This window comes from Nicotiana tabacum, chromosome 15 (assembly GCF_000715075.1).
Source record: "Nicotiana tabacum cultivar K326 chromosome 15, ASM71507v2, whole genome shotgun sequence".
NCBI classification, from domain to species: Eukaryota; Viridiplantae; Streptophyta; class Magnoliopsida; order Solanales; family Solanaceae; genus Nicotiana; species Nicotiana tabacum.
In genome coordinates this window covers 76797869-76812206 of record NC_134094.1, presented here as the reverse complement: position 1 = coordinate 76812206, position 14338 = coordinate 76797869, and the positions used below count along the sequence as shown (strand labels likewise).

Genomic DNA, 14338 nt, shown 5'->3' with positions numbered 1-14338 from the left:
CTAGAACCAAAGAATAGTCTGCTTACAAGAATATCCAGTCTCTAAACCTCAAGAATAGAGAAATCTCCATATCTGATCGCCAACTCTCCCAGACAAATGACTGACACATTACTCATACACAATCATCTCATGAGAAATTCTCCCGTAAATCTTCCGCGCCATAGAACAAAGACCTAAACATTCGCAGTCAACAACCAGGTGATTGTTGTATTACTAGTCAAGCATTCGCAAATCAATACACAATGTGCCTTCCAAAACACCCACCCTTCTCAGGCGATACAAAATACTGCTAGCATCCTCTTAAACATCTAAAATCTCCAATGCTATATAAAACTCATGACCTTTCTTCTGAAACTGAACTGCAACCTTGTTCAAACAATCCCAATGTCTCACGACTCACTGCATCTACCATGCTACAATATAAAAAACAAATACAAGAATCTCATTATCAACCCTTAATCACAAGTGGGATAAACACTCCATCAATCAGAAACCTTCCACTTAACTCAATCCAGGAGAATATCGCAACAAAAAAAACCCTCATATACCCGTAGAAGACATCAACCTCAGCTCATGGTCAAAACCATCATGAACTCTTCAAAACCTATTAGCACACAGTCAAGCCATCAAAACTAGATCTATCTAAATCCATCAAGTCACGCAGACCACCAAACCCAAAGTAACTCAAACTGAAATGCTCGCTCTGAAGAGACCTTCTGCGAATCTAAAGTTATTTCTTTCATCTCTCTAATACTGCCATGTAGAGTCAATAATAATATAAAAGTACTGCAAGTTTCCTCACCATCCAATTCAGATCTCAACTCCTAGCCATACACAAATTCGAAAATCTTTATATACCACATATTAATCTTAAACTCATCAGAACCTTCTCGATAGTCATCCACTCCGCTCCAATCTTCGATGCATAACCAATACGCACCGAACAACCTATGCTCCACCAAGCACATGAATATCAAAAAGAAGAACCCAAGAGGTTCCTTTTCCCTGCACACAACATCCTCAATGAATATCAAACCTAAATCATCCCATGATTTATATATATTCGTAAGGTATAGTACACCATGCACCCCACAAATCCCTTGCTCGGACCATCCTCAAAGTCATCCTTTCCAAGTCATAACTAATCAACAAATGTCCCTTAGTCCAGAAGCTAATATAACACTTGACCATGCAATCCAATTGTCGATAGCAGACTCCCCCACTTGGCTCGAAGCTATAGAACATATCGTCTATAACCCATAGTACCCTTTTTCATAGTTGCTTCGATCCTGCACTGTTAATCATCTGAATACTTTATAAACTTATGTAAGCTAGTCATAAAACACTCTAAAAACACAGCAAAGTGCATACTCATCCTTATGATAGTCAAACCAACTTCCTCTAGTGCGCTGAAATGATAGTATATGCATTTCACTGAATAGAAGCCTTATACGAAATACACAATCTCAAATCTTCTCGCAAGAAATAACCCACCAGCTAGCCTTAAATTAGTATCTTCCCATGACCCTACCATGTCCACAACAACTAAGCAAACAATTAATCCTCCCGAGGCTATGCTCGTCAACAAGATATAAGAATTCACTTTACTCCACATATGAACAACTGAAAGATCCACCAACACATCCATGCCCGAAAACTATATGACACATCGAGACGATGATCAGGCATCCATACCCCTTCGCATCAATCCGCAAAATCACAAGCCGTCAGTGCACAACTGATATCGAGTACTCAATATCGCACACGAATCAAAGAGAAAGAATCTAGATATTTAGGCTTCAAGATGAAACAAGGTCGCACGATAAGGAAATAAAAAAGGGAAGTTTCCTAGATGCCCTGTAGCCTCTCGAAGATAGGTATGGACGTCACCATACTGATTTGCAAGACTCTACTAGATACTTGCTCATGACTCATAGAACCTATGAACCTAGAGCTCTGATACCAACTTGTCATGACCCAAAATCCCACTAAATTGTGATGACACCTAAGCCAACTCGCTAGGTAAGCCCAACAGTATAAGTCACTACTATGATAAGAAACCAACAGAGATAATGAATGCAATAGCTAAAAGAGTTTAATACAACTATCCCAAGGACTGGTAGTACAAGTCACGAGCGACTATGAATAAGAGTACAACTTTATTTTGAGGAAAAATACATCATCTGTTTGAAATTTACATAAATAAAATTATAACTTCTAAACTACCACGAACAAATGGTAGCTTGTATCTGGAGTACTGGTACGTCTTCAATGATAGGCCCCCGAAATTTGCAGCCGCTCTTTTTCAAATATCTGCACGAAGGTTTAGAAGTGTAGTATGAGTACAACCGACCTCATATACTCAGTAAGTATCTTGACTAACCTTGATAAAATAGTGACGAGATTTTTAATTCAAAAGATATTCATTAATATAACATGTGCAGTTAAATTGCAGTAGAGATAACCATTGAAAATAACAATGTAGATAACGAGAACAAACACAAGAAACAGTAAATAATTGACTAAAAGAAATAACGATCAGGTTCCTCAATATCACAACCAACCCTTTTTTTAACGGTTCAAGTCAAGAAGTTAAGGCAATATCCACTAAAACAATATAGTCAACCCACAGATCTTCATAATAGGAGAAATGTGTTCAACCACGTCACACCCTACGTGCATTTATCTCATCCTCACTAAACATATGCATGTATTTCAAATCAAATGGCACGGCAACACCATTCGTGCATTTATCTCATCCTCACCAAGCATGTGTATAACAACACCAACCAAGTAGAAGGAAATACAAATAACCGTAACAATAAAGTAGAAGGTGCACAAGTAACAGTAACAAATAAGGCAAAAGCGTATAAATTACGGTAACAGACAAGGTAGGAGAATATGGATTTCAATAGCTAACAAGGTAGAAGGTATAAATAAAACAACAATAAATGAGCCAGAAGGCATAAATTTAAACATAACAAACAAGAAAGGAAGCATGAACGTAACAATAACAAACAAATGGATAGAATGGATAGAACAATAACAATTAAGGTAGAACGCAAACACGTAACAACCACAAGCAACACAGAGAGCGCAAGTGCAACAATAACAACTCAGGATAAAGGCATAAATGTGTATGTAAGGGAAATATGACACAATATAATGAATGTCTCTCGTCCTCACCAGCACGAAAACACCCTTCGTGCCATAAACTCTCTTCTTCACTAGCACGAAAATACCGTTCGTGCCATGATCATATCGCTCTTCTTCACTAAGTACAGAAACATACTTCATGCAATAATAATAATTAATAATAATAATAATAATGATGATGATGATGATGATGATGATGATGATGATGATGATGATGATGATGATGATGATGATGATGATGATGATGATGATGATGATAATAATAATAATAATAATAATAATAATAATAAAAACACCCTTTGTGCATAAATCACTCTTCCTCACAAGTACGGAAATACCCTTCATGCAATTCACTCTTCCTCACAAGCACGAAAACACCCTTCGTGCAATCCACTCTTCCTCACCAAGTATTTATACATCAATACCAAGCATGGTAGGAAGCATAGTTAACATCAAGAAGAGTGATTAAGTATAATACACCATGTGAACGATAATCACGGCTCTTGCACCAATAAACAAATTAATAAACTTCAAGAGCCTCATTTGTTCAAGTATCTCAACAAAGCTCAAACATGATCTTCAATATAAATATGAAACCCAAGTATCTCGAGAATAACAGACATGGATATGTGTTCGTAATATAAGTATTGTTACGACCAAATTAGCACATCAACAGTCTCACAAATAGTCCATCATATTTAATCAAGTTGTAATGAGCTAAAACATGGTCTCTAGCATTGATATTTTTGCTCATATTATCATAGAAATCAAGTAAAACATATGGAAGGAAAATCACAAGGTGACCAAGGCACACAGAATCATAGAATCTACCCCAAGCATGAATAACTCTGGCACATGCATATACATTCATCACCTGGCATATCCATCGCCCCGCATGTAGCAAACAATATCATTTTATTAGGAAAAATTTCCTCAATAAAACTAGGCAAAATATTACCTCATTTCGGAATAAATTCCACAATCCAATACCGTCTTCCTTAGAAATTCTCCTCAAAACGATCAAAACCTAGTCAAATATCATTTTAGAAAGTCAAACTATGCTAAAGGAAACATCCTCAATCAATAAAGGTTCAATCTTTGCCAAAATCTCAAATGTCAACAAAAATTCAACCCTGGCCCACATGGTCTAAATCCGAAATTGAGATCAAATTCCGATGACCCATAACCCCACGAGTCCAAATATATAATTTGTTTCGAAATCCGACCTCAATGTGAGGTCTAAATTTCAATTTTACAAAACCCCTAAGTTCTACCCAAAACCCCAATTTCTAGCCTGTGAAATCTTATATTTGATAATGAAAAATCATGAAAAAGTAATGAAAATTGAATGAAAGCAAGTTAAAGTTACTTACCTATGAAGTTGGGAAGAAATTACTCTCCGAAAATCGCCTTTATGGAGTCTAGGTCTCAAAAATGGTGTAAAACGAGATAAGTCCCGAAATCCTCACATTTTACCCAGCTAGGGATATCTCAATTGCGAACGATGTTCACAAAATGTGAACCACTGATCGCAAATGTGAACAGTGCCTGAGCTCTACAGAAGTCGCAAATGTGATCAGTGCCTGAGCTCTACAGAAGTCGCAAATGCGACAACACCTTCGCAATTGCGAAGGTCCCCTACCTCGCAAAAGCGAACTAAGCTTTGCATTTGCGAAGCTACTCAAACACTGCCGAGTATCGCAAATGCGACACCACAGTCACAAATGCGAGGAACCCCGGTCCGCAAATACGACGCCTAATTCACAAAAGCGAAGTACCCAGCCCCCAGTCCATCTTTGTAAATGAGAGCCTGACATCGCAAATGCGAGACTCGCATTTACGAACAGGTCTTCGCAAATGCGAGACCTGTAGATTCACAACACCGAATTTTCTCGGCATTTCAAAAACATCTGCAACCCATCCGAAACTCATCCAAGCCCCTCGGGCTTCAGTCCGAACATTCACACAAGTATAATAACATCATACAAACTCACTCGCTAGATCAAATCATCAGAATAACATCAAAATTCAAGAATCGATCATTAAAACTCAAGATTTTCAAGTTCAAAACTCAATTTTTTAAATTTTTCACATAATGCGCCGAAATAACCTCGGGTCACCTAACCAAACATGCGTACAAGTCCAAAATCATCATACGAACCTATCGGAATCGTCAAAACAGCGATCCGAGGTCGTTTACCAAAAACGTTGACCGTGATCAACTCTAACCATTTTCAAAGTCAAAAATCACATTTTCTTTAAAAAATCACATATAAATTTTCTGAAAATCGATACGGACCAAACATGCAAGTCATAAATCATCAAATAGAGCTATGAAAAGTCTTGAAACATAAAAAGGATAGCTAATACTCAAAATGACCGGTCGGGTCGTTACACGTTAGAAATATACTAATAGCGTCTCCACTTCAGACAATTGCTAATATCCGAGAAAGAGTTTTAAAAAGTTAACTAATGAAAAGGAGAACAAGTCAGACTCCTGGAGTTTTTAGCAAAGAAAATCATCAGGCAAACCCAGTATGGCCATTTGATCAATGCAATGTCAATCGACAGAAAGGGCATGGCTAATCAATATCTGGAAGCGCTTAATGTCACTGCTTCATTCAAAAAAGTGTAGATTAAACTCCACTCCAGTGAATAGAAATATGACATATATACATGTTTACCTGTGAAACTTACTCATCTTAAAAGTTTCAGTTTCTGCTAGTTGGATGAACTCTTCAGTTTTCCCTCCTGTGACTAGACTTCACGGTTCTTGACTAAAAACAAGCCTCACTAATTGGTTCCCCGCCAAAATGCAGAAGTTCTCGTCCTCTTTTTTTTGTTTACCCAATTTAATAACTAAAATTAGTGCTCCATTTCATTTCCATGCCAACTGGAAGAATGGTCAAAAAGCTAACAAACAAGCACACTGTGGGGTGCCTTCTACTAGTTACAGGCTTACAGTATGTGAAGGAATGTGCAACAAAATGTGCATCCGTCTGAATTTTCTTATTGCTAACGGAAAATAGTCGAATAATTGAAAAAGTTAGTGCCAGATTGGAGCTCATAATACTGCAGTTTGCCAGATTGGAGCTCATAATACTGCAGAATATTTTTTGTTCTCAAAAATAATCTGTAATGTTCTTCACCAACAATACCTCAGAAATCACACATATATTACTACAAAAGAAGCAAAGATCTTTGACAGATATTTAAACATATCCCATGATACAGAGTAAAAAGGGGTTTATCAGAAGAATTCTCAAATGACTCCTTTTAACCTGTGAAACCATCAGTCAGCACTTGGTGCAGATGGGAGGAATCCCCCGTATGTTGCAGTCACAGGAGGCTTTCTTGCATTTGCTCGTGCAAGCTGCAAAATACAGATTCATTCATAAAACGTCAAATTTAGAAGCAACAATGACAATGTATACAAAGCTTTTAACATATTACATATATATAACATGGATTTAACTTATCTGCAAAGAAATTGTGCACTAGTAGTGTATTTTAACTTTTTAACAGGCAACGCACCTTGTTTTCGAGGTTACTAAATCCACTTTTATGGGCAGTTACCTCGAATTTCTTTTACACTGTCAGTAGTAGTACTACAACAACAACAACAACAACAACCCAATACAATCTCACAAGTGGGATCTGGGGAGGGTAGTGTGTATGCAGACCTTACCCCTACCATGTGGGGTAGAGAGGCTGTGTCTGATCTTTTACACTGTCAGTGTATTTTAAATTCTACATAACACAATCACAAAACCAGCACAACATGAGTTCCTTTGTATAGTTATATTTGTCATGAGAAAAGGCAGATAAAAACACTTGTTATTTGAAGGCTAATAGTAAATCTGCTGGCTGCAAAGTTAAAAGAGAATGGAAGAAATGTAGACAGTTAGAGTAGTACGGTGAACAATAACATCTGGTGCTTGTCCATGCTGCATACGGCTGACAACAAGCAGTTGTTGGCCATTTGCTCCAGCTCCAACCTCCACACAAGTTATGGAGGCTAACAGAACAAGAACCGAGGTGATTGTGAGAAACTTTATCATGGTTTCACAAATCTAAAGAAGCATAACCAGGAACTTGCAGCTTACAGCATTGGAGATGTTCCGTTTAATATGACCAGACAGTTCTATATATAATAAAATGCTGGTGCTTAGCAGAAGAAAGAACCCAAGGCAAGTTAGTAAATGCAGCAAACCGGGCAAGTATGTCCAAATAAAATTTCCTTAATTATACATCATCTTTCTTTTCTTGGATGGAATTCATACCAGCAATTAAGCAATTCTTTAATCATATTAACAAGGTAATAAGATCAATTAAACATATACTAATAGCATTTCCACTTTAGACAATTGCTAATATCCAAAAACACAGTGGGAAAAAAGGTAAATTCAGGAAAAAGGGAAAAAGATTGGAATTTTAGCCAAGAAAATCATTGATCAGAACCATATATGGCCGTTTAATCAATGCAATGTTAATTTTCATACCAATTCTGAGTTGAGCTTTCAAGGGTTTATTTAAATACTGCAGATACCCTTCATAATCCTTTTTTAGATATTACTTAAAGATGAAGCAGAAGTGCAAACAAGAGAGAGAGAGAGAGATGATCTTCAAAAACTCAAAAGATATCGTGGTACTGTAGTGCAAAAGAAATTACCAATCTATTTTGATGAATTTGATGTGTAGCGCCATATGATGCCTCCTACTAGGTTATTTATGGCATGAGCAGCCATTGGCACAAGAACAGTTGATGATAAAATTGTAGCATAACCATACGCAATTCCAACAAATGTGGCCCTGAAATTAGAATAGTTGCAAAATTTAAGTCTCACCACCCTTCTTCAGCATCATAATTCAAGCAATGGATATAAATTTGGTCTTGATCCTTACGTGTTTCTTATAAGACTCTAGTAAATGGGCAAGAAAAAGACACCAAGTTATATTGTGAAATATCATGTCACAAGCACAAGGACACCTCATGATAGAAAAAGGAAAAAGAAGCTATTGACTTGTATCTAGAAATTTGCTTAGATATGATTATCTACGGAAAATACCACAGTTGGAGCATAAGTTTTAAAAAAATACCAGACAGCAAAGGAGTACTTTCGACCACTGCCCAAGTGTAATATCCCAAATATGGAAGCAACTGCCACGACACTCTGCCAACTGATGCCAAAAAGTGGTAGCAGTGCACCACGGAAAAGAAGCTCCTGTGTCATTGAGATACCCATACAAGCTTGTAATCAGTTCTGAAATTTCAAGATGAAGAACTCATTTAGCAGTTTAAAGAAGTAACGTAATGAGAAGTATAACGAAAGACTTTCTATGCATACCTCACTAATGCCTGGAAGAAGTGATACCACTATGTAATCCAATGGTTCAAGTGAGCTTAAGACCTGAAATGGAATTTATTTTCTTCAGAATAGCAAGAAAGCTATGTTTAACAGAATATAGCACATCAGGAAGTCAAGATTAAATAAAGTTGATCAGAAACCGTTGGATTTGCATGTAGCCCCCCCACAAAAAATTAATATCACACATTGTATTTTCAGAAGGGGAGCGTTGGCGTAACTGGTAAAGTTGCTGCCATGTGACCAGGAGGTCACGGGTTCAAGCAGTGGAAACAGCCTCTTGCAGAAATGCAGGGTAAGGCTGCGGACAATAGACCCTTGTGGTCCGACCCTTCCCCGGACCCCGCGCATAGTGAGAGCTTAGTGCACCGGGCTGCCCGTTTACACATTGTATTTTAAAAGAGAGTAGACAATAAGACAAAAGCTCGAATTAATTTGTGCGAGAATATGTACCTGGCTATTTGCTGCTTCACTAGACTCGGCAAAATCCGGCCAAATCTTCAGCAGTAAGTACCGACAAGAGGATACCAGTATTACCAATCCAGTAATCAACTCAACATGCCACATCTGGAAAGTCACTGTAGAGAGAGCTATCATCATTGAAAATTATATAAACTGTAACTGATGAAACCTATCAGTTAAGACATTGCGACACTTCAGCATTACAAAGAGAGAAGTTACTATGACAGAGCCATGGTGTAAACTTCCTCTCAACTTACAGTATACTCGTGATAAATTAAAACGATTGGCGTGTTAATCAGGGGGGAAAGTTATAGATCCCAAGTTCCCAAATGTACTCAAGGAAAAACTAATACAAAGCACATTACTTTGCTGTCGTTGAAGCTTAAAAAGGCATCCTTAGTAAATACAAACAAGAGAAAATATAAGGTGAAACATCACACGCCAAAGATCATTATAAAAGAGAGAAAATTCTCATGAAGCTAGTTGGTAGCTGGAGAATAACACAAGGTCAATGAGCTTGGGGGAAAACTATTGCGCTGCATAGGGTTATTTCAACACCTTAGCTACGGACACAAAATTCACAGACAAATTAGTGCCATTGATATTATTTTCAGAGCAATTTCTTCTTTACCAAATTCTTGAGAGGTTTATCAATATAGCAAGTACTTCCAATAAGGTGTCGGAAATCTCACAAACTACTGAATAGAGAAGAAAGCTTCTCAGACTTACGTGGTATTTCGACAGAACAGTCAACAATTGGCAACCCACCTCCTGATGCAACATGAGAAACCTGCAAATCAACCAATTCAGAATAAGGGGGTTACTTTCCTTTCATGGATTTCAAAAATCTAAGTGTCACTAATACCATATAGTAGATTAAATTATCAATCTAAGCATAATGCTTAGTAGACTTCACAATACGAATGAAACTTAGATGATATAATCAAACACAACTTTGCTAGTACTAACAATTCAATTTCTTATCACATGAAGTGTAAGCATAGCACTCTGCTTGTGCATACAAAAAGCAGTAACATATTGTTTTCAAAATATGAACACATACAGTAAGTAACATCCTTGAGCTGAGAGAAAAAGTGTACCTCTCGAATTACGACACCTAGAAGACCAATAAATCCAGAAGTGATTATGCATGCCTGAAGCACAGAACCTCTAGATGGGATCATCGGCACAGAAGTCCCAGCCTCTGAAGTGTCAAGAAAGGATGTGTTCTTCTTGTTATCTTCAACATAATCTGGATTAACATCATCACTTAACAGATACTTCTCGGGTACTGCAGTATCAGTTTTCTCTGTTTTCCCTTTTTTTCTTGATTTCTTAACAGACCTCTGACTTGCAAATGCCCTTACATTGGTTTTAAACCTCTGTATTATGAGGAGTAAGCATAGTCAGTAGTCCAAGATATACATGAGTTCAAGGGATTATTTCACGTATGGTTACTGAACATATAGTAAAAAGAATCACAAAACTACTTTTTGTCATATTAAAGTAACTGAAAATTTTCCAATATTCAAAGTAAAGGCATAAAATTATATTTGTCACATAAAGGTAAACTGAATGTTACCACCATAACAGTAAAATCACCTTAATGGGTAGACTCACACAGCATAATACAGGGGGCACGGGCCTTTGTGAACTGTTCGAATCACCAAACTTCCTACCTGATAGAATTTCAGCTGTATTTATAAGAGTAAAGCACAATTAAAAACAGATAAAAGATTGTCAACTTACATAAATTAAAAGCATAAAGAAATTGCTTAGCATCTTTGGTTTTTCCAAGATTCTTGTTTCTTACTATTGGACATGGAGGCTTAAGGAAGATTTCACCCTATTCCAAGAAATGGACAAAGGAAAACTTACATGCAGTGGCAATAGTCCAACAGTAGCTTATAGTAAGTGAACCCATTGATGATTGCTTGAAAGCTGAATTATCGAATTCTAACAAGAATCTTCCTCGCTTTAAGTTTTTTTTTTTTCTGGTCTAGGTACAATCTCACTGTTACTCTACATTTTATCAGTAGAAGATGAAAGAGGAAGAAAGGAGAATGGTTAAATGTAGACCAACATTTTTATAGAAAATACTGTAATTCGCAAACTCTTTTTTCCCAATAAGATTTTTATATTTTTATTTTTTTCAGCCGCTGAAGAAAGGGGCTAAACAAAAATTGGTCCAAATTGTGTGGTCCAAATTCTTCGGTAGCCGAAACCGTCACCTTATAACATATACGTCTCCATAATAGCATTTGCATATAACAACACCTATCTATAATGGCTAAATTTTTTCGAATTAATTTTTTATGTTATATTTTATTTCTCTATAACAACAGTTTACCTATAACACCAACAATCAACCTTAAAATAGTAAGCTTTTTGTAAAATTTCTATCTTCTTTTTTTGGTAATATAATAATTCACCATCTTTAAAAATTAGAATACTCCATCCGTCTCAAATTATCTGTCATATTTCATTTTTACACAACCCTTAAAAATATTAATTAGAAAGAATTTTTGACTATTTTACTTTTATTTATGTCTTAAGATATAATCTATATTCATTGAATATTGATTCTATTTATGTGTTATCTCCATCTTCAAGAACAATTATTACTAAGGGTAAAATGACAGCAACAATAACAACAACAACAACAACAACAACAACCTAGTAAAATCCCACAAGTGAGGGGTATGGGAGGGTAGTGTGTACGCAGACCTTACTCATACCCTGATGGAGTAGAGAAGCTGTTTCTGATAGACCTTCGGCTCAAGAAAACGAAAAGGACAAAAAAAGACAATATATAAGTATCATCAACAAAAACTATAGAAATAATAACAGCATCATAAGAACCATAAAATAGATAAAACGCAATAACAATAACCAGTAAATAAGGCTCGATGCTATAAAAAATGTAAGAATAGTGTGAACACAACATTAACCACTAGCAGTCTAAGACAAACCCTATCAGACTAGCCTCACACCCGGTACAAAGTAGAAAAATGCTCAACTACCTCATAACCTACAACCCTAATGTTCGATCTCCACATATTCCTATCAAGGGCCATGTCCTCGAAAATCTGAAGTCACGTCATGTCCTGCATGATCACCTATCCCCAATACTTCTTAATCCTCCCTCAACCTCTTCTCGTATCCGCCAAAGCCAACCGTTCACACCTTCTTACCGGGGCATTAGGGCCTCTCCTCCGCACATGCCCGAACCATCTAAGCCTCGCTTCTCGCATCTTATCATCTATAGGAGTCACGCCCACCTTGTCCCGAATATCTTCATTCCTAATCTTATCCATCCTATTGTGCCCGTACATCCACCTCAACATCCTCATTTCTGTTACTTTTATCTTCTATATATGTGAGTTCTTAACCGGCCAGCACTCTACCCCATACAACATGGTCGGTGTAACCGCCGCTCTATAAAACTTACCTTTGAGTATCGATAGAACTTTCATATCACACAGTATTCTAAATGTTAACCTCCATTTCATCCATCCCACCCCTATATGGTGTATGACGTTCTCGTCGATCTCCCTGTCCTCCTGGATAACTGACCAAAAGTACTAAGGGTAAAATGAGAAAAAAATAATTAATTTTGTCTTGAACTTCTAACATGACAAATAATTTGAGACAACTATTTTTAGAAACTACTAGGGGGGATAATTACGCTTAACGGTTCGGCTTAACGGTTATCAGATTATAAATGTAGTAATCCGCTAGCCATCCAATAAGACAACGGACTGATTGGTATCGGATTAACAATTATCGGGCGGCTTATCGGTTAAACCAAATAGTAATTTTTTGAACAATCATTCAATCAATACCAAAACATTTCAAATCAATACCAAATTTTTAATACCATCTAAGATCGAATCAAACAGTATTTTTGAATTGAAGAATCTTCAGGACTACTCATACACGTATTAATCAAGTTTAGTGATCAATCAAACATTCGTTCTTCACAAGACAAAAAAGGACATTCGTTCTTCTAAAAAAGCAGATTTTAAAAAAGGACATAAAACCAGACAATCCAGTCAAGTACTTCTAGTTCATTGCACTATAATATGATCACTGATCAATTCCATAAAACTTATCAATCATCCTCTTGTTCATCTAACAAAAGGTATTAGAACATATAATGGCCACCAACTGTCCACACTTGCTAAGTTGTATGTCAAAGAATTGTCCGAGAAAGGATCATCATACTTCAACCCCCTCAGTGATAACCTTTCCTTTGAATTCCTCTTCCGTTTGTTCTGCGAGGGAAGAAGTCCAACTGATACAAGTCTTGGCAGCTTTTCCATCTAATATGTAATGCATTCTTAAGTACCTATGGCAGATAGAAATCGACATCAAGCCTGTTTTGGTCAAACAAAGTGTAAATACATAAGGGTTTCAATAGTACTTTATATATATAGGAGTAAAAGTATAAATATAAAAATTCTTAACGGGTTAACGGTTTACCCGATAAGAAAATTGAGTAATCCGCCCCAAACCGTTAAGCCGTTAATTATAAATCTCAATCCTTTCACAATCCATTACCCCGATAATTCGATACCAATAAGCCAATAAGCTATCGGTTCTGTTCGATTAAGGGTTTCGGTTCGATTTTGAACAGCCCTAAAAATCACAACAAATAATTTGAGACGGATGGAGTATTTGTGATTACCAATAATAAATGTAAAGATCTTGACCAAATATTTAATTGATACTTTAATATACTATAATTATGACAAAATATTACATACGAATACATATTGCAATCTAAAAATATCATTGTCTTCTATTTTTATTTAATAAATAATTTTCACAAAGAAAACAATGTGAATAAGGAGTACGAACTCCATTCTTTAAAGCAAGCAAAGAGACAAAGATTCGATTCCTTATAATCTTCCTTAAATAAGCTACACTTATAAATTTCCTCCATCAATCTCGAAAGAATTTAATTTTTAAGTATATTTAAAATATGTGCCTTGGAGCTTAAAACTTTACACATTCATTTATACATTTATTGAAATTGTATTAACTTTCTTTAATGTTTAGTTAGTGAAGTATGCATAACTCTAAGATTTAAAATTTAAATAATTTTGTTATTTTTATAACATAAAAAAAAATAAAAAATAGATTTTATTCCTCTTTTTTGCCTATAACAGCCAACTATTATTTTGTAACGACCCGACCGGTCATTTTGAGTATTACATCCCCATTCCCCCATTTACTTCTCAATTTATGCTTTACCTTTGTTATGTGACTTGCCGGGGGTAATTGGTTCGGGTCCGGTGAGATTTTTGGAATACCTAGTTCCAAGGTTTCAAAATTTAGTTGAAAAGGGT

General features: G+C 36.3%; 1 protein-coding gene across 6 annotated transcripts; it reads right to left on the bottom strand.

Annotated features, from left to right (window-relative positions):
• Window positions 1–6256: 6256 nt before the first annotated feature.
• LOC107767281 (uncharacterized) lies at window positions 6257–11113 on the bottom strand. Of its 6 annotated transcripts, none has more exons than XR_012699316.1 (9): window positions 10863–11112; window positions 10587–10678; window positions 10085–10366; window positions 9714–9774; window positions 8976–9100; window positions 8505–8567; window positions 8257–8420; window positions 7829–7968; window positions 6257–6529 (listed from the first exon to the last, which is right to left on the bottom strand). XR_012699316.1 is itself a non-coding variant. In XM_016586211.2 (9 exons), exons 1-8 carry the CDS (start codon window positions 10906–10908, stop codon window positions 7833–7835), a joined length of 930 nt encoding a protein of 309 aa, XP_016441697.2. In that variant the 5' UTR covers window positions 10909–11113; the 3' UTR covers window positions 6257–6529; window positions 7829–7832. The 6 variants fall into 6 exon arrangements, 4 of the variants coding, with proteins under 4 accessions (XP_016441697.2, XP_016441700.2, XP_016441699.2 ...); XR_012699317.1 differs by having other exon boundaries at window positions 10605–10678; window positions 10863–11087; XM_016586211.2 differs by having other exon boundaries at window positions 8257–8381; window positions 10863–11113.
• Window positions 11114–14338: the final 3225 nt, after the last annotated feature.

Coding starts and splice junctions, on each gene's coding strand:
- LOC107767281 (XM_016586211.2), bottom strand. CDS start 10,908: ATGGGTTCACTTACTATAAGCTACTGTTGGACTATTGCCACTGCAT. Junction 10,367..10,586: donor GTGTGAGTCTACCCATTAAG/GTGATTTTACTG, acceptor CTCATAATACAG/AGGTTTAAAACCAATGTAAG. Junction 8,568..8,975: donor GTGAAGCAGCAAATAGCCAG/GTACATATTCTC, acceptor ATTCCATTTCAG/GTCTTAAGCTCACTTGAACC.